Source organism: Eulemur rufifrons, chromosome 30 (assembly GCF_041146395.1).
Source record: "Eulemur rufifrons isolate Redbay chromosome 30, OSU_ERuf_1, whole genome shotgun sequence".
Classification (NCBI taxonomy): Eukaryota; Metazoa; Chordata; class Mammalia; order Primates; family Lemuridae; genus Eulemur; species Eulemur rufifrons.
Window position 1 is genome coordinate 143,677,266 of NC_091012.1, and position 23,531 is coordinate 143,700,796.

Consider the following 23,531-nt stretch of genomic DNA (forward strand, 5'->3'; position numbering starts at 1 on the left):
GAGAGAATAATGTCCCTAAAGATGTCCATGTCTAATGCCGTGTGGGGACAGAATAATGTCCCCAAAGATGTCCATGTCTAAATGCCATGTGGGTGCCATCAGGGAGGACACACACCTGAAATACTTCAACAAAGGTCATTGTTTACGGAGCAGCCTGGACAGCACCTTCCATGATCACATTTGGAGGGGAGGGAGCCACCCCTTGGACTGCAAGCATCTCAGCCACATATCACGTTTTTTTAAAAATAAAAAAATATAGAAAACTCTATAAAGGCTCACAGCATTAACAACAACAACAAAAAAAAAAACTTCCAGAATGTCTTGGGTGTGGAGAGATGCGTCTGTGCACTTCACATGCCCTCCACGGCTCCTGTGACTTCTTCTACGGTCAAGACCTCCTCCGTGTCCCCTTTTCCTGCCCCTGGTGTGAATTCCTCCCAGGTGACCTGAGGAGGAGACGAGAGCCGTGAGTGTCGGGTTTCCGTGTGGCCTGTGTATGTGTGGGTTGCTGCTCCTGGGATGGGATCATGTGACACGGGGTCAGCGTGTGTGTGGATTTGTGGTTGGAGAGTGAGCGGGGGGCCTTGGGGAGTTGAGAGTGTGGATCCCCAGTTGAGCATGGCATGTGCAAAGGCCCTGGGGCTGGACGGAGTTCAGAGGAGCAGGGAAAGGAAGACAGAGGCATCTTGTCCTGGTGCCTGGACACAGTGGGGGTCAGAGGGGAGCGGGGGGTCAGAGGGCAGGAGGAGGCTGGTCTGTGGGTGGGTGATGATGGAATGAGAGATGCTGAGTCTAGGATGGGGGTGAGGGACCAGGGGAAGCGCAGTGAGCAGGACACGGATCCAGCCACTCCCTGCGATGGCTCTGTGGTCCCACGGGGTGGAGATGCAGGAGATTTTGGGATGCCCCCACCTCCCTGGCCCCCACCATCCCCTGGGGCTCTCCTCTGCCCCACGGGGTCACCTACCTGGTGGTTATCGCTCAATTTGTCTTTGATCTGCGGAACTTGGGGGAACAGCCTGTGCAGCCCCAGGAACCTGTAGAGACAGAGAGAGAGCGTGAAGTCGCTGCTGCCGAAATAGCTTCCCGCACCCGCGTGGCACAGCCGTGTTCATAGCACCTGTGCTCAACTCTCCGGAACGACTCTGCGTAGAATCACCCAGGGACTGAGAAAACAGGAGATGCTGCAGGAGCAGTCATGCCAAGGAAAAATCTTTCTAGAATCTCCCCCCCTGGGGTGCACACGGGCAGCTTCGGGGGCATCCGGGGACCCTGATGTTGATAGTCCGGGGCCCCGTAAGACAAGCGTCTCCCCTGCTCCCGCCCAACCTTGAAGAGCGTGGGTTTCCGGCTTGGCAGTTTTTTGTTCCTGTTTTCTGTGTTGCTGTGTTGTCCTATAATTTAAGTATCGTTATTCAACCAGGACACTTTATTTTTTGCCAATATCACAGTCTTGTTGCAATTAAAAAAATTTTTTTTAATTCTTTCTTTTCTTTTTTGCAAGAAGCCTGTAACTAGAAGAAACCTTGTTGCATTTTGAACAGGGCGTTTAGTTTCTTTCTTTCTGCGGAGAAAGCCCCTCCAGTTCCGCAGTGTGGGCAGCAGGTGTTTGTTCCAGGCTCTGCAGCGTCTGCAAAAGACCTGTCCACGTCCCAACTTGCAGTGTCTGGGGCTGGGGACTCATTTGGGTCTCTGCAGATGTCATTAAGATATGGATCTCGAGATGAGACCATCCTGGATTAGGGAGGGCCTGAATCCAACGACAGTGTCCTCTAAGAGACAGCAGAGGAGACACAGATGCAGAGGAGACGCCACGTGGAGACGGAGGCAGGGACCGGAGTGACGCGGCCACAAGCCAGGGACGCCTGGAGCCCCCAGGAGCTGGAAGAGGCAGGAAGGAGCCTCCCCTGGAGCCTGCGGAGGGAGCACGGCCCCGAGACACCTGCGTCTCACACTCCTGGGCTCCGGGGCTGGGGAAGAATAAATTCCTGACCAAAATAAGCACAGGATGCCAAACCTGGACGGGGCCATCGGGACGGGCCACAGGTAGATGTTGACAAGGTTTCCACATCCCCGGGGGAGCCGACAGCTGCAAAACTCGCTGCACTTTGCGCAGCCTGGTGTGCAATGTTGCCACTGACTGCAGGACTGAGGGATCCGAGGGGCGGGGTGGGCTTGGTTGGAGCCTGCAGGCTGAGAGTGACTGGCGGTGGGGGACATTCCGGAAAGAGCGAGCGTCTTGCGGCAGGAAGACAGCGCCTCGGTGGGTGCCGTTGAGCCCTGCGGAAGTCTCGCGTCCGGCGGAACTGTGCAGTCAGCTCGGCTGGGAGAATTTGAAGCCTCCCTGAGCAAGCGTCCTGGGGCGTCCGTCCGAGGCCACGATGAAGCCGCATGACCACCTCCAACGCGTGGGATCCACGGCGTGTGCCGTCCACGGGCTCCCAGCTCTTCCTGAGCTACTCACCGCCGTTCACACTTCTGTACGCGTGTGTTTTACAGCTCTGCGTCTGCCTTCGCCGATGCTAGGCTGGGAGGAGGAGGAAAGGGAGCAGGTGCTGTGTCTAGGGGTGTCCACTGAGGGGCAGGTGGCACTAGGAGATGCTCCGTCTACGACAGGAGGAACAAGCTGACCAGAGGGGGCTTCCAAGCAGGAACAGATGTCTGGTCTGCCACACGGGGTCTCCAAGAAATGACCAACCAGGAAGAGGCAGAAAGGCCACAACGTGGAGATATGACCAAGGCCACAAATGAAAGTCTCTGGAGCATGCACACAAGCAAGGTGACAGAGTCCTCAAGTGACCTTCCCTCATTAACACAGTCAAAATCACACCCACCCACACCATGACAGTTTACAAATAACCATGGCAACCCCGGAAATTGCCTTACGAGGTGAAAAATGAGGAGGATTCCCAGTTCCAGGAATTCTCCACCCCGTTCCAAGAAAAACCATGAATATTCCATCCCCCACTTAACATAGTATTAGGGATTAGCATAAAAGACATTCCTAACCCTGGGGTGACGGTTCCTTATTGGAGCAGTCCGCTTTCTGTTGGCTTGGAGAGTGTCCTGCACTTCCTATCCTCTGTCTTTAAACTCAGGGTCTCCTCCTCTTGCAGGGGTTGACCCGCTCCTTCTCTGGAATGTTCTATGCTTCAGTAAACTTGGGCACTTTGCCTGCTTGTGTGTGCTTGGTCTGCTCATTTGCTCCGTCAACATGGCACCAGCAACCAGTCTCCAGTCTCGGGAACCCAGAACCAGAGAATGTGGGGAATCCACACCTGGTCCCCACACCGGACACTGCCCCAAACAAGTCCTCCGTGTCTGCGGACCCACCCACGTGACCGCCAGGTGTCGGTGCAGGTTGACTTTGTCTTTGTGAGGGAGACAGACAGAGGTTGGAGGAAGCGGGTTCCCGGTGCCTGGCGCTGTGTGCCCCCCGGGGACGCCAGGGTGCTCCGGGCATTACCTTTTAAAGAAGAAGCCGAGTCCCAGGGCGCAGAGGAGGGTCACCAGCACTGCCAGCAGGTACACGTGCACGAGGCTGCCGCCCACACCTTCAGACCCTGCAGAGAGATGGACACGACAGGCTCTCGTCTGCGGGGAATTGGCCACACGCGGCCAGTTCTTCCCTCTCCCAACCACGGCTAGGAAAAACGGGAGGTGTCCCTGCTGCCGAAGGAAAGGGCCACGCCCACACTCTTGGGGACCCGGCGGGTGTGAGCATCCGAAACACACCCAGTACTCCGAGCTCGACAACAGAAAGACAAACAACACCGCTCGAAAATGGGGCTAAAAATGGGCAAAAAAACCCTTCACAGCAACTCAAAGTTCTGTCAAGGAAAAAAAAAAAAAAAAAAAAAAAAAAACAGGGGAAAAAAAAACGGGCAAAAAAAATTTGAGTAGACATTTTGAAGCCAGCAGTTTTTTTTTTTGGCGTTTTTTATTCTTGAGGATGATTTTTAAAGTTTTATTTTTAATTGGCAAATATAACCGAGAGTATTTATGGGGTGAAGTGGGATATTTTCATGTAGGCGCGCACTGTGGAGTGATTAAACAGTGAATTCACACACCCTCACCTGTCTACTTACTGTGTGTGTGTGTGTGTGTGTGTGTGTGGTCAGATTGTTTAAAATGACTCTTTTACAGTAAATAAACCTCTTTTTTATTTAAAAAAATAACTACATATAGTAATAATTTTTTAATTAAAAAAATAAAATGACTCTTTTAGCAATTTTGAAATAGGCAGTATGTTATCATGACTATGTCACCAAGCTGCGTCATAGGTCACTAGACCTATTCCTCCTCCTGTCACCTGAAACTGGGAAACCAATCGCTGTTCAACTCTCTGCTCTTGTGAGTTCAGCTTTTTTAGATTCCACGTGTGGGCTAGATCTTCTAAACACACGGTTTTAAACACAATTGGCTCACATCTACTCAGCTTTTAGTTTTGCTCAATATCTGGAATAAGTGCTTTTATACAATAAATTTAGTTTTTTTTTTTAGAATACAGCACATTTGATCTGCTAATATTTGGAAATCCAGTTTTAAAAAAACCCAATTCTATCATGATTATCCTACCCAAATTTAACGCCCACCATGTTGAGATTTTTTTTTTAAGTTTTATTAACAAGGTAAGATGTGTCAGGTTACAATATATATATATATATACATTTATTGTAAAAAGTGCTTATTCCAGAGAGTAAGTATGACTAAAAGAACCAAACAGATGTGAGTCAACTTTGTTTAAAATTGGATGCCTGCAAACGTCTATCTTTCCTTTCTGCCCATTTTTTTTTGAAACCCATTTTTAAATTAGGTTATTTGTGTTTCTGCCGTTGTGTACTTTATATACGTCTTGGATATCGGAGTATTAAATACTTGTCAGGTATATGACTTGCAAATACTTTCTCCCATCCTGAGAGTGTGTCTTTCATTTTCTTCCTGGTGTTCTTGGATGCACACATGCAGGGTTTTAATTTTGCTGAGGTCCCGTTTACTTACAGCTTCTTCTGTTGTTGCTGCCTTTTGTGGCATTGCTGAGACCCCAGGGCCCAAACCCAAGATTGTAAACTAATCGCGTTCTGTCCACGGTTGTCCCTTTCCACTTATGCCAGACTACTGAATAAATATTTCATGCAAATTCTATACTGGAAGTTACAAGAGTAAAAGTCATTGATCTTAGAAAAGACAAAAAAAAAAAAAAAAAAACTGCTTTCTGCATAAAAATGCTGAAATGTTTGTAAATGTTTGCGGGGAAAAAGCTAGACTTTTTAAGAATCAAATTGGCTTTAGGGCCAAAACGTTAAACTCTCGCCAACAAATAAAGGTTGGAGGGAAAGCGTCTGTTGGGTGTGTTGGGAATTTAGTTGCCTGGGATGGTTTTGTCCCGGTTAGGAGGAAACGGGTGTAGTTTTCACAGAAGCTTCCCCTGAGCTGGAGCCAAGAGGGAGTGGTCATTTCCTGGCGGGGCACAGGGGGGCCTTTAAATGTGTCCTTTCTCCACCACTGGGCATCGGGCAGAGTGACATCGTGGAGCCCATTTATGACATCACCTCCATCTTCTGAGCTTGCTGGGATGGCTCAGGGACACGGTCGGGATGTGATGATATCCCTAGCGATGCTCTAAATGCAAAACTCAGCACCCAGGAGAAAGCAGCTGGCATCTGTGTCCCCTCCTGGGTGGCATCGCATGTCACCAATGTCCCTTATTTATTTATTATTATTATTATTATTATTTTTTGAGACAGAGTCTCACTCTGTTGCCCAGGCTAGATCGTCCTGGCGTCAGCCTAGCTCACAGCAACCTCCAACTCCTGGGCTCAAGTGATCCTCCTGCCTCAGCCTCCCGAGTAGCTGGGACTACAGGCATGTGCCACCATGCCCGGCTAATGTTTTCTATATATATTTTTAGCTGTCCATATAATTTCTTTCTATTTTTTAGTGGAGACGGGGTCTCGCTCTTGCTCAGGCTGGTCTCGAACTCCTGACCTAGACCGATCCTCCCGCCTCAGCCTCCCAGAATGCTGGGATGACAGGTATGAGGCACGGCGCCCGGCCACCAACGTCCCGTATATCTGCCTGGCGGCACAGCCCTTGCCGCACAACGGCCGACGGACTGCGCCCTGGGAGCACTCACCGAACTCCACGGGCTCGCTCCACGCACTCCACTGTGGGATACGGGCGTCCGCGGCTCGGATCTTGACCACGTGTTTAGCTCTGGGCTCAGAGCTCGGAAAGTGGTACTGATTTTCCAAATCGCCGGACACGTCAATCTTGGGAGAAAACGAGAATGTTAGAGAGAGTTGCCATCCGCGTCCAGGAAAGAAATTGTCATTTTTTTTTAAGTTTTTTTTGTTGTCGTTGTTGTGGTTGATCCCACCCAGAACACACCCTGTCTCCTTTGATCTCGGAAGCTAAGCAGGGTCGAGCCCGCTTAGTAGTTGGATGGGAGACCAGCCTGGGAATACCAGGTGCCGTAGGCTTAGAAAGAATAAAAAGATAAAAATTGCCTTTTAAACTGTGAAATTAAGGAAAGCTTGGAAACCGCGCTGGCTCAACGCAGGCATGAAAATCATAGAAAGAAGGGGCGATTGTGTTGCAGAATGAAAACCATTTAATCAGCATACTATGAGCGCAGTTTGGAACAAAGTGGTTTTTAAAGTTAACGTGTATCTTTCCATGCTGAGAACGCTGCATGCACGCTTACTTGAGTGATAGGTCAGTGAGTGATTGGTTCCCTGAATCACTGCTCCTGGAACTCACACCTGTATATATATAGATGTAGAGAGTGTTCAGGAGCAAGAACAGGTATCCACAGACCCAGACACGGACGCTTCTACAAGGGACATATGGAAATCCCCCTTCTACAAGGGACATATGGAAATCCCCGAGTCCAGCTAACTCCTTGGACAGAAGAGGATACTGAGGCTCAGAGTGGCAGGTAGACTCGGAAAATATGGCACAAACATACTTTAAAGTTATAACTCTAGGGGGCATGTTAGAGGGAAAAATCATCTAAAACATTCTGTGGGATATTTTCTTAACCAACAGAGAGGAATAGAATGTAATGAAGATGAATAGCCCAACAGTTGGGACTTGAGCGCTGAAGCCCAGAGTGGACCCTGCCAGGGAGTGCTCAGGGGAGCACCCAGGACTCGGAGATGTCTGCCCTCTGGTTCCAGGGTCCCGTCCCATCCTGGCCACCATGGGCCACCCTGGGACACAGCGAGCGTCCCCGGCACCCACACGGTAGGGCGACTGAAGCTGTTCCAATAGGGGCAGGGGCTGAACTCACCAGTGGATTTGTACTGACAGGTGGGATGCTCTAGGGAAAAACAAAACAAAACAAGATAGACGGTTCATGTTTCTCCATTTCTAAGGATTCTCAGAAGTTTCATCCGCACTGTCCCATGTGTGTGCATGTGACTGTGTGCGTGTGTGCGTGTGTGTGACTGTGTGTGTGTGCATGTGTGTGACTGTGTGCGTGTGTGTATGTGCACGTGTGTGTGTGTGCGTGTGTGCGTGTGTGTGTGACTGTGTGTGTGTGCATGTGTGTGACTGTGTGCATGTGTGTGTGACTGTGTGCGTGTGTGCGTGTGTGTGACTGTGTGCGTGTGTGTATGTGCACGTGTGTGTGTGCGTGTGTGTGTGTGACTGTGTGTGTGCGCACATGTGTGTGTGACTGTGTGTGTGCGTGTGTGTGTGACTGTGTGTGTGACTGTGTGTGTGTGCGTGTGGGCGTGTGTGTGACTGTGTGTGTGTGCATGTGTGCGTGTGTGTGACTGTGTGTGTGCGTGTGTGTGTGACTGTGTGTGTGTGCGTGTGTGCATGTGTGTGTGACTGTGCGTGTGTGCATGTGTGTGTGTGACTGCGTGTGTGCGTGTGTGTGACTCTGTGTGTGTGCATGTGTGCATGTGTGTGACTGTGTGTGTGTGTGCGTGTGTGACTGTGTGTGTGTGTGCATGTGACTATGTGCATGTGTGCGTGTGTGACTGTGTGTGTGCATGCATGTGTGTGTGACTGTGTGCATGTGTGTGTACGCGTGTGTGTGACTGTGTGTGTGCGCACGTGTGTGACTGTGTGTATGTGCGCGTGTGGGTGTGTGTGACTGTGTGTGTGTGCGCACGTGTGTGGGCGTGTGTGTGACTGTGTGTGTGTGTGTGTGACTGTGTGTGTGTGCGTGTGGGCGTGTGTGTGTGTGTGTGACTGTGCGTGTGTGCGTGTGGGCGTGTGTGTGTGACTGCATGTGTGTGCGCGTGTGTGTGTGTGACTGTGTGTGCGTGCATGTGTGTGTGTTTGTGTGACTGTGTGTGTGTGTGTGCGCGTGCGTGTGTGTGTGTGTGTGTGTGTGCATGTTCCCTGCAACCTTCTTGGGGCTTCTCCTCCCTCAGCTCTGCTCATCCCGCCTCCGTCCCCCTCCCATGTGGACCCCCTGAGTCTCATGCCCGGGGTCTCTCAGCTGCCACCAGGGCGTGTCCCGGGCCCCGAGGCTCTGTGGGCGGCGCAGGGCAGGGCCCGCTCACCTTCCTCTGGATGTCCAGCTGGTACTGGAACTCGCTGTGGGACAGGGCCCGTCTGGTCCTGGGCTTGTCCCAGCGGATGAGGCAGTGCGAGGCGTTGCAGCGGATGGTGATGTTGGCCGGCGGGCTGTACCTCTCTGTGACAAGGACGCAGGACACAGCTGAACCTGAGGGACCCACAGGCCTGCCCTGTCCCGGGCAGGGCTGCGACCTGAGCTCTCCCTGCCTGGCCCTGTCGTGACCTGCGGGTCTCACCCCTGCGCCTTCAGGGCAGGGTCTGCTGTTTGACTGAGTGTGTGTCTCGCCTGGGCATGGAAGGAGGGAGGGAAGGAAGGAGGGAGGGAGGGAAGGAGGGAGGGAGGGAGGGAGAGAAGGAAGGAGAGAAGGAGGGAGGGAGGGAGGGAGGGAGGGAAGGAGGGAGGGAGGGAAGGAGGAAGGAGGGAAGGAAACAAGGAAAGAGGGAGGAAGGAGGGAGGGAGGGAAGGAAAGAGGGAGGGAAGGAAGGAGGGAAGGAAACAAGGAAGGGGGGAAGAAGGAGAAAGGGAGGGAAGGAAGGAGGGAGGGAAGAAAGGAGGGAGGGAGGGAGGGAGAGAAGGAGGAAGAAGGGAAGGAAACAAGGAAGGAGGGAGGGAGGGAAGGAAGGAGGGAAGGAAACAAGGAAGGGGGAAAGAAGGAGGAAGGGAGGGAAGGAAGGAGGGAAGGCCTAAGGTATGTCTGGACAACTGGTCGGCGTGAGACTTCTCTTGCTACTATAAATCTCATCAAATCTGCCTGCATATCTGATCCCATTTAACTTTCTTTTCTTTAAAAAGATGTTTAAATTTTATCTCTTTAAACTGACACCAAATGACTGTACCTATCTACGTGGCCCATAGTGACGTCTGGATACGTATTAATGCCTGGTGATCGGCTCAGGGTAATGACCACACCCATCGTCTCAAACACTTATCATGTCTTTGGGTGGGGAACATCCAACGTCCTCGCTGTAGCTGTTTGAAACTATGTAACGGGTTATCGTGGGTGAACCACAGCCGTCCCTCAGTGCTGTAGGAGGCCAGAGCTCACCCTCCCGTCTGGCTGTGATTTTACCTCCTTTAACAAGTCCCCTCCCCCTACCCTTCCCAGCCTCCGGGACCCCATGGTCTATGTTTTACTTCTATGACATCCACTATTTTAGCTCCCACGCATGACTGAGGACGTGCAAAATTTGTGCCTGGCCTATTTAACATCCCATAATGTCCTCCCGTTCCATCTGTGAGGCCACAAATGATGGGATTTCATGCTTTTTTTTTACGGCTGAATAGTGTTCTGCTGTGCATGTACTGAATTTGCTTCATGCATTTACCTGTTGACGGACACCAGGTGGATTCCACATCGTGGCTGTTGCGAATAGCACTGCCATGACCGTGGGGTGCAGGTGTCTCTCTTTTTAATGTTTTCTTATATTTCAACTTATACTGGGGGTACAGATGTTTAGGTTCCATAAATTGCCTTTGCCCCCCTTGAGGCAGAACTTCAAGCGTGTCCATCCCCCAGACGGTGCACATCACACGCGTCAGGTGTGAATATACCCATCCCCTCCTCCCCTCCCACCTGCCCGACACCCCATGAATGTTACTTCCATATGTGCACTTAAGTGTTGGTCAGTTAGTACCAATTCGATGGTGAGTCCATGTGGTGCTTGTTTTTCCATTCTTGTGACACTTCACTTAGCAGAATGGGCTCCAGCTCCATCCAGGATAATCCGAGAGGTGCCAGATTGTTTTTTGTGGCTGAGTAGAACTGCATGGTGTACATAGACCATATATCTCTTTGATACACTGATTTCTTTCCTTTGGGTAAATACCCCGGAGTGAGATGCTGGATCAGCCGGGGGTCCTGTCTGACTGAGAAATGCACGCTGGATTTGGAAGCTCAGAACAGACACTATATAAACTATCTCATTCACCGCCGTGATGCAGATTATATTTTATATATATATATGTGTGTGTGTGTGTAAGCATTAAATGGGCTGAGTCTGTGCTAATTTGTCACACAGGCAGCCCGGGACACTTACTCGGATTTCCACGCCAATTCTGTTTGACTAATAAACCACAGAGAAGCCACAGGTGTGTTCTCACCTATCTCCTTCGTGGACAAAACGGAATCGAAGAACTGGATCCCCGCGGCTCGGCTGGTCCCGTTGACCAGAAAGTAGTTGCGAAAAGTCAGCCCCAAGAGGCTGTCCAGGTGGCAGCCCACGTGGGTCCCCAAGTGTTGGATGTAATGAGGACATTCTCGCTCCCTTTTTCTCCTGGAAGAGTCCAGCGTGTTCAGAGACACAACCAGGGGAAAAAAATATCAGCATTATTCGCTTGCCACCTTCACTGCCTCCCCGATAGTCACATTGCAGATGAAGTCAACACTTACTTTGAGTCTCGTATGTACAAAAAATACTGGACGTCACCCGGGGCCACGGGACCCTTCACCCAGGTGCAGTTCATGAAATCCACGTCGTAGATGAAACAGGAGAAGTTGTGGGCAGCTGTGCCCTCCCCACCTGGGAAGACGCAGATGCAAGATAACTTTCACTCGACGATAAAAAGGGGGTGGACGTTGATGCTGGTGGATGGTGGGTGGTCTCAGGGGGTCCCCACGCTGCCCTCCCTACCTGGGTTAGTATAGAGCACTTTTTCCCGAAACGATCGTTCGCTGGTGTTGACTTGCACCTCCAGCAGGACGCCTCGATGCACAGAAGTGTCCTCAAAGTTGCACCAACATTCCTTCGTCCTGGGCTGAAAAAAGTTGCAACCTCCTGGGTCATTTTATAGGGGACAGAGACACAGGGGAACCTGTTTTTGACACAGACTCTTACTCTTTTGCCCAGACTAGAGTGCAGTGGCGTCATCACAGCTCACTGCAGCCTCAAACTCCTGGGCTCAAGCAATCCTCCCACCTCAGCCTCCCAAAGTGCTGGGATTATAGGTGCACGCCCAGCACACCAGCTAATTTTTCTGTGTTGTAGAGATGGGGTCTTGCTATGCTGCCCAGGCTGGTCTCAAACTCCTGGGCTCTAGCGATCCTCCTGCCTCAGCCTCCCGAGTAGCTGGGACTACAGCCAATGCTGATGATGGGACTAAGTCTACCATTTGGACCCTCTCACATGGATCGAACAAGCAAAAGGCTGTCGCTCCGTACAGGAAGGGACGGAGGTTTCTCCAAGCGACACCTGCCTCAAGGACTCCCCAAGTTCGAAAGTCACACAGTAGAACTGACATCTTCCCTATGGCTGTTGGTGGACATTTACTCCCCTCAAAAGTCATCCCTAGAAATTCTGGGAGGTTTTGGATGCCTACGGGACTCTGCCACCTGTGCCTGTCTCCCCGTCTGGCCAGCCTGCCACAGGTCCCCTTCCTGGATGTCCCCAAGGTCCTGCTGGGGTCCTGAGTCCCCCGTGGCTCTGGGCAGCCCTGCTGGCTTTGAGGCTGCAGATGGCCCCGGCTGGGAGCTTCTCCCCTGTTGTGGACGCCTGGGGCCCTTGGTCTGCACAGGGGACCCTGAGAGCTGGGCCGGGATGATCCCAGGGTCACTATACACATATCCTGTATGTATCTGTCTATCATCTGCGTTTCCCTCCCTCCTCCCCTCCCTCCTCCTCTCCCTCCTCCCCTCCACTCTTCCATCTCTGCCACCCTCCTTCCCCCTAAACCTGACATTGAGTCCACGGAGGGGGAGGACACAGTGACAAAGATAACGCCACCCCACTGCTCCTCCCCTTTCTCCACGGACCCAGGCCCCCGTCCACGTGCACCTGCCGGGATCAGTTTCCCCTTAGCTACAGCACGCTCCTGCCCCACGGGATCAGGCCTCCGACACGCCTGGCCCAGGAGCCGGCACCGCCCCGGTCCCCCCAGCGTCCCATCCTGCGTCTCTCCAAATGCCATCTGTGTGCCTTCAACTCATCTCTGCCCTTCTCCAGCTTTGCAGAGGGCCGCCCGACAGACGGTGCTGAGCGTGTGAAGCCGGCTCACCTTTTTCACGGCGCGGTCTCCCTCCTTGGGGACCAGGGCACACATGATGCTAGTGGTGTTTTCTTTGCAGTCCCAGGTCAGTTTCATGTTCTTGGGGTCGAACTTCACATTGAGAGCGGGCTCCGGTTCCGGGGTCGGCACATCTGCAAGGAGTGGCCACTGCGTTCAGAAATGACTCTTTACCCAAACAACTGGCAGGTGAGGTTCGGGGCTGCAGGTGGTGGACTCTCCACTGTGCTGCAGGCCACCCCGGGACAGCTCCACGGAGAAGACGTCTCCTCATTGGGACAATGTTCCGGCTTCAGCCTTCAATGGACCCAGGAACCCCAGGGCGAGAGAAATCCATGCTGGTCCACGGGCAGCCCGCAAGAGAAAGGCCAGGCTGGACGCGGCATAGACCTCGTGCCAGCTGAGCCATTCACAGGATCCTAGTGTTGTGGACAGAGGGACCCGCTGCCCCCTGTGGCCTGGGCAAACCCAGGGCTTTGTCCCCACCCTCTTTGCAAATCACAGTGACTTTCAGAAACGCAAAGGCAGCCTTGAGTCTCAGCGCTGCCGCCCTCCAGCTGTGTGACGTTCTGCAAATGGCTTCACCTCTCTGATCCCTAGACGTCTCCACCCTCAGAAGGTTGGTTACAAGCCTCAAAAGCAAACTGGACTTGGGCAGTTTTCAAAAGTGGTTTTCAGACACCCCTAGGGGCCCCTGAGAACCGTTCTTGGGGAGGGCGGAGGCGGTTGACAAGGTCTTCCTTGTCCAGGCCCGGGAACCAGGGAGCTTTCTGTACCTGGCCGGCCTGGGGCCAGGTGAGTTCAACCTAGAGCAACATCTGACAGCGTCGGTTTCCCACTCATAGCCCAGAGAACACGCCAGAACCAGGTCACCTACACCCAAGGCCCCTACCGTGTTTCCTTGAGACCTAAGTGTGTTATTTTACCTGTAACCTTCCCCAAATGGCAGTAGGCTGATGCCCAACGTGCACAGGTGGTACAGTGATGGTTTGAAATCCTGAACAGCTGTTGCTAATTAACAGGGTATTTAGCACGTTCCGGTGCTTTGGAACCAATGTCACATGGCGTCACCTCATTCATTCTGTCTCTGGCTGCGATGTCATAGCCCTAAACCTCCTCACGCAGCATGCCAGGGAGAGAGAACGGCTTCCGAGCTGCCAGACTGAGGTTTTCAGCCCTGCTGTGGCCGAGGGGCTGTGCTGCCTGGGGCAGGTTGCTGCACTGCTCTGGTCGTGTCCCCACACTTGTGAATTTGAGGGTGTGTGACGAGGATGTGAGGGTTGGGATGCTATGTGCTTAGGGGGCTAACACATAGGTGTCTTCAGGGACGTCAGCCAACATGCGCCAGCCCTCAGCTCTTGGAGAGGCTTGTCTGGACCCTGGAGACCCACCTGGTCCACCCTCACCATGGAGATCCACCTGGTCCACCCTCACCATGGGAACACACCTGGTCCACCCTCACCCTGGAGACCCACCTGGTCCACCCTCACCCTGGAGACACACCTGGTCCACCCTCACCCTGGAGACCCACCTGGTCCACCCTCACCTTGGAGATCCACCTGGTCCACCCTCACCATGGAGACCTACCTGGTCCACCCTCACCATGGAGATCCACCTGGTCCACCCTCACCCTGGAGACACACCTGGTCCACCCTGACCGTGGAGACACACCTGTTCCACCCTCACCCTGGAGACACACCTGGTCCACCCTCACCCTGGAGACACACCTGGTCCACCCTCACCCTGGAGACACACCTGGTCCACCCTGACCGTGGAGACACACCTGGTCCACCCTCACCCTGGAGACACACCTGGTCCACCCTCACCCTGGAGACCCACCTGGTCCACCCTCACCCTGGAGACACACCTGGTCCACCCTCACCCTGGAGACACACCTGGTCCACCCTGACCACGGAGATCCACCTGGTCCACCCTCACCATGGAGACCCACCTGGTCCACCCTCACCGTGGAGACACACCTGGTCCACCCTCACCCTGGAGACACACCTGGTCCACCCTCACCCTGGAGACACACCTGGTCCACCCTGACCGTGGAGACACACCTGGTCCACCCTCACCCTGGAGACCCACCTGGTCCACCCTCACCGTGGAGACACACCTGGTCCACCCTCACCCTGGAGACACACCTGGTCCACCCTCACCATGGAGACCCACCTGGTCCACCCTCACCATGGAGACCCACCTGGTCCACCCTCACCGTGGAGACACACCTGGTCCACCCTCACCCTGGAGACACACCTGGTCCACCCTCACCCTGGAGACCCACCTGGTCCACCCTGACCGTGGAGACACACCTGGTCCACCCTCACCCTGGAGACACACCTGGTCCACCCTCACCCTGGAGACACACCTGGTCCACCCTGACCGTGGAGACACACCTGGTCCACCCTCACCCTGGAGACACACCTGGTCCACCCTGACCACGGAGATCCACCTGGTCCACCCTCACCGTGGAGACCCACCTGGTCCACCCTCACCGTGGAGACCCACCTGGTCCACCCTCACCGTGGAGACCCACCTGGTCCACCCTCACCGTGGAGACACACCTGGTCCACCCTCACCGTGGAGACACACCTGGTCCACCCTCACCCTGGAGACACACCTGGTCCACCCTCACCCTGGAGACCCACCTGGTCCACCCTGACCGTGGAGACACACCTGGTCCACCCTCACCCTGGAGACACACCTGGTCCACCCTCACCCTGGAGACACACCTGGTCCACCCTGACCGTGGAGACACACCTGGTCCACCCTCACCCTGGAGACCCACCTGGTCCACCCTGACCACGGAGATCCACCTGGTCCACCCTCACCATGCAGACCCACCTGGTCCACCCTCACCGTGGAGACCCACCTGGTCCACCCTCACCGTGGAGACACACCTGGTCCACCCTCACCCTGGAGACACACCTGGTCCACCCTCACCCTGGAGACCCACCTGGTCCACCCTGACCGTGGAGACACACCTGGTCCACTCTCACCCTGGAGACACACCTGGTCCACCCTCACCCTGGAGACACACCTGGTCCACCCTCACCCTGGAGACACACCTGGTCCACCCTCACCCTGGAGACCCACCTGGTCCACCCTGACCGTGGAGACCCACCTGGTCCACCCTCACCCTGGAGACCCACCTGGTCCACCCTCACCCTGGAGACACACCTGGTCCACCCTCACCGTGGAGACCCACCAGGTCCACCCTCACCGTGGAGACACACCTGGTCCACCCTGACCGTGGAGACACACCTGGTCCACCCTCACCCTGGGGACACACCTGGTCCACCCTGACCGTGGAGACACAGCTCGTTCACACGCACTCATCAGCCCACACAGTCCCACACGTGAGCACACCTGCTCATACACACACATGCAGCACACACTGTCACACACTCTCATGCCCCTGAGGACACCTCCTCACAAACACACACCAATATACTCTCCCAGAAGCAATCCTGCACACTCACACCCGGTCTCTCACACACGCACACGCACACCGTGCCTCGCCGTGCCACCCTGATGCGGACGGTAACACCCCAGCCCCTCTCTGCATCCGGGAACAGGACGTGCATGGCTCGTAGCAGCATCCTTTCACCCCCGGGCGACGCACGCTCTGGTCTTTTTAGGTTCCTGAGATCGTCAGGACAGGAGGGGTCTCCAAGATACATCTCCTCCCTAGGACTCAAGCCAACACTCAGCTGTGACCCGGTTCACCTCTGCCCCCTCCCTGCCACCAGCGCCCTGAACCTGCCTGGCCTCCCCCTCCGAGCAGGTGGCCCTGAAGCTGCTCCCCACGGAGGGGCCCTGGGGGCTTCCAGGCTGTTGTCCTCACTCCATGTCAGGAGCACAAGGAGCAGAAGCCACTGTCCAGGCTGTGGACACAGCCGTGGGTGGCTGTGACCCTCGGAACCAAGGCTCCAGCTGCAGCCCGGGAAGAGCTGCCTCGTGCCGGGCACAGGAGCCACACGGCTATGCCGGGGCCGCCCCTCCATGGGTGTCTGCAGTGAGAGGATGTGCTCGCCATCCAGTACTCCCTGCCGGACAGACCTTCCATGTCCCTTCACCCGCAGGGAGTGCCCACAAAGCGCATTGTGCTTCTAGTGTGGGTGACGATGACGGCGTGGGATTGAAACACGGAAATGCTGTGCAGACCCAGGTCTTGATCCCGGCCCCATCACTTGCCGGGTGGTTATTGGGTTAAACCATGCAGATGTCAGAGCCTCAGTTTTCTCATCTGTAGGATGGGTGCATGGGCATTCACAGCGCCAAAGGGGGAGAGGACAGCAGGAGCCCTGAGGCTTCTAGCAGGCCACCTGGGGCACACCGGGTCCCCAATAAACTTTGGGGTGAAATGAAATTGGACCCAGGCATCGGGATATGGCCCCAGACACGACGGACATCTACATGGAGCCCATGGTGAAGTGTCAACGAAGTCCCCACACTCACCCAGGTGCTCCAGAGTCAGCAGGAAGGCCGGGGCCAGCAGCTCGGAGAGTAGAAGGGCCATCGGCAGGAGAACCATGGGGCTGCCCACGGGACAGGGATGCGCTGCAGAGAGACAGTGTCACGGGCTGAGAATCAGCTCTGCCAGGGGACTCCTGGCAGGGGGCCACATGGGGTGCTCCTCCAGGGACATGGTCCAGAGAAACAAACCCAGGGGGGTGGTCAGGGGGTGACCTGTCACCGGGGGACCAACACTGGCTGCAGAGGGTCCACAGAAACGTCAATCTATGTGACCCATGGGATCAAGAAGGGGACATCTTTGGGGACATTATTCTGTCTCCCACATGGAAGTAGGACGTGGACATCTTTGGGGATATTATTCTGTCTACCACATGGGATTAGGACATGGACATCTTTGGGGACATTATTCTGTCTACCACATGGGATTAGGACATGGACATCTTTGGGGACATTATTCTGTCTCCCACATGGGATTAGGACGTGGACATCTCTGGGGACATTATTCTGTCTCCCACATGGGATTAGGACATGGATGTCTTTGGGGACATTATTCTATCTACCACATGAGATTAGGGCATGGACATCTTTGGGGACATTATTCTGTCTCCCACATGGGATTAGGACGTGGACATCTTTGGGGTCTCAAGATGGTTGACTTATGTGAACCTTTGCTACTTCCTGGTGCAGGTGACCCCAAGGCCACAGATGATGCAAAATGCTGACCCCAAGGTGCTCTGGGCAAACTGCCATGGCTCGCATTAGTTTCTCACTGCTTCCACTTTCTCTTAATAATTACTGTGGATTTGGGGAGAATAGAATGAGAAATGATGGGTCACGTTTCCATTTTGATAATAAGTTTTTTTTTTTTTTTTTTCTTTGACAGAGTCTCACTCTGTTGCCGGGGCTAGAGTGCCGTGGCATCAGCCTAGCTCACAGCAACCTCCAACTCCTGGGCTCAAGCGATCCTCCTGCCTCAGCCTCCCGAGTACCTGGGACTATAGGTACCACCATGCCCGGCTGATTTTTTCTATACATTTTTAGTTGTCCAGCTAATTTCTTTCTATTTTTAGTAGAGGCGGGGTCTCGGTGTTGCTCAGGCTGGTCTCGAACTCCTGACCTGGAGTGATCCTCCCGCCTCGGCCTCCCAGAGTGCTAGGATTACAGACGTGAGCCACTGCGCCCGGCCTTTTTTTTTTTTTTTTTTTTTTTTTTTTTTTTACCTTGAGTTTTGCTATAATGAAAAAGGGTAAGTGAAAAAAGGAAGAGGAAGAATAAGAGGGGTAAGTACCTAAAAACCACAGGGGCACCTTAGCACACTGACTGCTGTGTGAATTGTATTTAACTGGGGCTGGTTTCCAACCCGGGGCCGTATGAAGCAAACCCTGCTGCTCTTTGGTGGAAATCTTACTTGTGATGTTCTTATTGTCCCCGTGAATATTGACAATTTCATTCTAAAAACATGGACTGCTTTGCATAGAACTGACTCACAGAAAACAAGAAAAAATAACAAATTAGAAAGGATCGTTTTGTTTTAATAAGACACCATGGCCCCAGGGAAAAAAAATTATTTTTTTTTCCAGTGTGGCAGTCCCTGTGTTCAAATCATATTGCTGCAGGAAAGAAGCCAGGGTGAAAAGTCTACACGTTGCATGACTGCAACATGGGGACATTCCGGAAAAGGCAAAAGTGATAGAGACATCAAGAGGTCAGAGGTTGCCAGGAATTACGGGGTGGGAGGGATGATCAGGCAGAGGACGGAGGACGTTTGGGGTAGTGAAACTGCTGTGTGACACTGTAGGGGTGGGTCCCTGTCATTAGACATTTGGACAATCCTGTAGAATGCACAAAACCAGCGTAAACCCCAGTGTAAACTGTTCCTTTACTTAGTAACAATGTGTCAGCACAAGCCCGGCCCTTGCAACAATGTAGCGCACCAATAGGACATGGGCTCGGCCCTTGCAACGATGTAGCGCACCAATAGGACACGGGCTCGGCCCTTGCAACGATGTAGCGCACCAATAGGACACGGGCTCGGCCCTTGCAACGATGTAGCGCACCAATAGGACATAGGCTCAGCCCTTGCAACACTGTAGCGCACCAGTGCGACACAGGCTCGGCCCTTGCAACGATGTAGCACACCAGTGCGACACAGGCTCGGCCCTTGTAACGATGTAGCGCACCAGTGCGACATGCTAACCGAAACTGCGTGCATGTAAGAACGCTGTATTTTTCTGTAAACATAAAACTGCCCTCCCAAAACAAAAATAAATGAAGACTTACAGTTTGTATTTTTTTTTTTTTAAGGGCAGGTTTGAATGTGTCTAGTTGGGAGACCTCCCCAAGCCCCAGTGGGCTGCGACCGTTGTGACCTCATCTCCTCTACATCCGCCCCACAGTACGGCGGCCAACTCTGAGCCTCAGGTGCGCACACCTGGGCCGTGGGGTGCACCTGGGGGAACCGTCCGCCCACCTGAGGTCCATGCACTCGACGTTCTATCAGAGGTTGCACCTCCCTGAGCTGTCACTGTCTGCAGGAGCCTCACTTGCCGTGGAAGGGAAGTAAAAGCCACTGGGCCAGACCTGTGTCTTCCCCACCCACCTTGAGCCCGTGTGCGTGCAACAGGGATGAGCCCAGCTTCCCCCTCCTGAGGGCTGGATCTCACTCCATCCAGGTCCCTTGAGACTTCATCTGGGTCTTTCCAGACTTTCTCTGCTCTGGGGGTTGGGGGGTGGGGAGCGGTGCTCCCACACTGCACCCAAGAGACGCTCGGTCTGCCTGGTGCAGCCTGGGCTGCAGATGCAGTGGGGCCCCAGGTGACTGTGACAGGTGCAGAACCCCACTGGGTCTCGCTAGCCCTCTCCGCTGGGCCGTTCAGCGTTTTGGGCAATGACGTTCTTCTTGGGGCTGACTTCTTCTCCCACCGTCACCTAGCGTGTGAGTGTCCTGGGGCTGCCATGACAAAGTACCGCAAACTGGGGACTTAAAACTACAGGCGTTTCTCCTCTCCTGGTCCTGGAGACCAGACGTCAGAGATCAAGGTGCGGGCAGGGCCGCGCTCCCGCCGGAGGCTCCAGGGGAAGGTGCTTCCTTGCCGGAGCCTGACCGAGTGGTTTCCTCCCCTCTCTTTGCACCATGCACCTGCCACACTGCTGATGTCTGTGACGTGTCCAGGGGCCCTCGGTGCTTTGGAGCTGAGCTGCCACTCAGCAGGGAGTGGGCAGGTGGGGTAGGCACGGGTCACAGTGCGAGACGCCTTAGGTGTTTGCGGTTTCTGCGCCTCCTCTCCTTGTCTTTCCAGCTCTGCTGTACGGTTTATAGGAGGCCAGAACACAGCGCCCCAAATGAGGCTCTGAGAACTGAATGCACCACCCCAAGTATGACTATGAGACTAGAATATTCCACCCCAAATACAACTGTGGGAGAGTAGAATACGCCACCCCAAATGTGACCACGAGACCAGAACACACCGCCCCAAAACACACCCCGTTGGCATGTGGATTATTTTGAGCTGATCATTTAAAAACATATCCAAACACTGCGTTGATGTAACCGTCTCATACAAGAGACACTGTCGTCTGTCAAGGGAACCTCCACTTCCAAGATCGCCTCCCGCTCTGCACCCCGATTAAGGCATCTCTAATTCATGGCAGGCTGCAACCAACGGACAAGGCGCTGGCTTGAATCTGGATCTCAAACTTCACCGGAGTGTACCTCGATTTTCCCGGTCACCTCCCCGTGGCCGGACCTTCCCACACCCTTGTTTTCGGTTCCAGCTGCAGACGATATTCAATCCTCAGTTCCAAGCCTTGGCTTTGAGCCCCACTCACTCTTCTCTGGGCAACTCCTACCCATACGTGAGGGTTCCTACGCCCGTTCCCACACGTGAGCTTGTTCTTCTCTTGTTCATCCGCCTCTTGTCACAGGGGCTGCAGCCAGCAAACGCCAGAAGACTGGAAGGAGAAGACCCGTGTCCTCGCCGTGCCGTTTCACGAGCTCATCTCCCTTCCTTGCGGACGCCCCGTCCACGCTGCTTCAGGGCTGGGTGTGGAGCTGGTGCCGGCAGATGGGCCCCCTTTAGGGGGACTGTGACTCTCTAAATTTGTTAAGATAGAGAGTTCCCCATTTCGCTTCCTCAGAACCGAGCGCCCACTGGCCTCCTTCTTGTTATTGTGATGGTGCAACACCACACGCTTCTTTAAACTTGACAAAAAAAAAAACAAAAAAAAAAACCCTGAAACCCAACGCCATCATCCACAGCCCAAAGGAGGCATGCACAATAGTTTCGCTGATCTGCTTTCTGTCTCTATGGCGTTACCAGTTTTAGATGTTTTATACAAATACAGAATCATATGATATTCTGGCCTTTTTATCCACACCCCGCCTGCTTTCTGTTCTTTCAGTTTCCACAGCCTGAGTTTTCTTGTCCCCTTTCTACAGACTCCGGTTCCCCTGACGGTAGGAGCTGCCGAGTTCGTGCAGGTTCGGAGCACGTCTGATTCACGGCTTCTCAGATTCAAAGCGAAGACTGAACGACTGAGCTCCTCAACGGGACACACACAGGAAACCCCCGACGGACGGTTCCAGAGCAGATCTTGACTCGGACGGTACAGGTCGGAGCTGAAATGTGTCATTTCTGAAATGCTCCGGGCGCAGCTGGCCTGCGGGCCGACCCCCTGGGGAGTGGGTGGTGGGGCTCCCTGAGGTCTGGGGGAGGCACCCGCTTGCTGAACTCGGACAACACACGAGGCCACGTCACGGTGCCTGGCGTCACCCCCAGGTGCCAGCCGGCTCCTTCCCGTGGCTGACACGGACCTTAGCAGACAGCTCCCCCATGACATCCCTGTGCGGACCCTGTTCCTGCTGCGATTCGAGTTTCCCACCCTCCGGTCCCCACGGACCCGCCGGAGCAGAAAGACCCACCACCGCGACTCAGCATGTTCATGGGCCACAGAATCAAGGAAGCGGCTTACCCCGCGGCGGCATCCGTCCGCCCGCCGTCAACTCACTTTTCTTCCCTCCTTTGCCCGACTCGCCGGCATCCACACGCCCTCCTTTCGGACGCTCTCCCTCCCCGGAAAGTGAGCACACTGATTCCAGGGCTGCAGAGTCTCAGGCCGGGCCCTTCCCTTTTTCCTTGAATTCCCCCTCCTAACCTCGCGCTTCCTCATTTTACATAACATTGAGAAATCCATGACCAGCAAGTTCATGGTCTCAGCGTCTGCTCCCAAGAGTGCCCATCGCAAAGCTCAAGTGTGAACCACACACAGCCTCCTGTGCTGTCTACAAAGTGCCAAGAAGAACCAAGCAGAGGTGTGTTGACATGCAAACAGTTGACACCTATACAAAGCACAGGGCTCCGTGGACACATGCTCGAAGATGATGCCGGGACAGTGACAACAGCTGAGGGAAAAGGCGGCTGCACAGACTATGTCACCTCCAGCGTCCTAATCCCTGAAGGAGCTGTGTCTTAGACCACTCGTGTTGCTATAAGCGAATACCCAAGGCTGGGTACTAGAGGAAGGAAAGAGGTTTATTCAGCTCACCATTCCGCAGGCTGCGCAAAAGGTGTGGCGCTAGCGTCTGCTTCTGGCGAGGGACCCCGGCCGTCCCCACTCACAGCACAAGGGGAACGAGAGACGGCACGCTCAGAGGTGCCGTGGCCACAGAGAAACCAGAGAGAGAAGTGGGAGGCGCCAGGTTCTTTCCAACAACCAGTGCTTGTGGAAACCAAGGGCGAGAGCTCACTCCCTCCCTGGAGAATTGCAGGAAGCTACTTATGAGGGGTCCGCCCCCGTGACCCGCACACCTCCCACGGGGCCCCACAGCCAACATTGGGCATCAAGTTTCAGCATGACACTTGGCAGAGCCCAAGAAACATAGCCAAACAGTAGCAAGCGGCTTCTCTCCAGCATTGATTAGGGAAAGTCATCGTCCCAGGAGTTCAACCAGATGTGCTCTCTGAGGCTGCCCAGCCTGGGCACCATGCTGGGTCTTCTTGCCCCTACTGGTGCATATGAGTTGCTGACTTCCACCATCATTGTAGAGAAGTTTATCTTCCCAAGAGTTCAACCAGATGCACTCACTGTGGCTGCTCGGCCTGGGCACCATGGTGGGTCTTCTTGCCCCCAATGGTGCATATCAGTTGCTGACTTCTACCATCATTGTAGAGAAGTTTATCTTCCCAAGAGTTCAACCAGATGCACTCACTGTGGCTGCTCGGCCTGGGCACCATGGTGGGTCTTCTTGCCCCCAATGGTGCATATCAGTTGCTGACTTCCACCACTGATGAGAGAAGTTTATCTTCCCAAGAGTTCAACCAGATGCACTCACTGTGGCTGCTTGGTCTGGGCACCATGGTGGGTCTTCTTGCCCCTACTGGTGCATATGAGTTGCTGACTTCCACCATCATTGTAGAGAAGTTTATCTTCCCAAGAGTTCAACCAGATGCACTCACTGTGGCTGCTCGGCCTGGGCACCATGGTGGGTCTTCTTGCCCCCAATGGTGCATAT

The 23,531-nt window shown here is 54.1% G+C and overlaps 1 protein-coding gene across 1 annotated transcript; it reads right to left on the minus strand.

Annotated features, from left to right (window-relative positions):
• Positions 1 to 294: 294 nt before the first annotated feature.
• Positions 295 to 22,058, minus strand: CSF2RA (colony stimulating factor 2 receptor subunit alpha). Its single transcript, XM_069463393.1, has 12 exons — positions 22,028 to 22,058; positions 17,003 to 17,104; positions 12,530 to 12,672; positions 11,170 to 11,293; positions 10,929 to 11,058; positions 10,640 to 10,812; positions 8,523 to 8,656; positions 7,295 to 7,324; positions 6,137 to 6,272; positions 3,467 to 3,563; positions 968 to 1,037; positions 295 to 446 (listed from the first exon to the last, which is right to left on the minus strand). Exons 2-12 carry the CDS (start codon positions 17,076 to 17,078, stop codon positions 351 to 353), a joined length of 1,209 nt encoding a protein of 402 aa, XP_069319494.1. The 5' UTR covers positions 17,079 to 17,104; positions 22,028 to 22,058; the 3' UTR covers positions 295 to 350.
• Between the last annotated feature and the right edge of the window lie 1,473 nt (positions 22,059 to 23,531).

Bases quoted from the DNA above. Each gene is read 5' to 3' on its own strand.
- CSF2RA (XM_069463393.1), bottom strand. From the start codon at position 17,078: ATGGTTCTCCTGCCGATGGCCCTTCTACTCTCCGAGCTGCTGGCCCCG. The intron at 11,294-12,529 runs GTGAGCCGGCTT...AACTTTTTTCAG, and splicing joins GAGACCGCGCCGTGAAAAAG to CCCAGGACGAAGGAATGTTG. The intron at 8,657-10,639 runs GTGAGAACACAC...TCCTTGTCACAG, and splicing joins TTTGTCCACGAAGGAGATAG to AGAGGTACAGCCCGCCGGCC.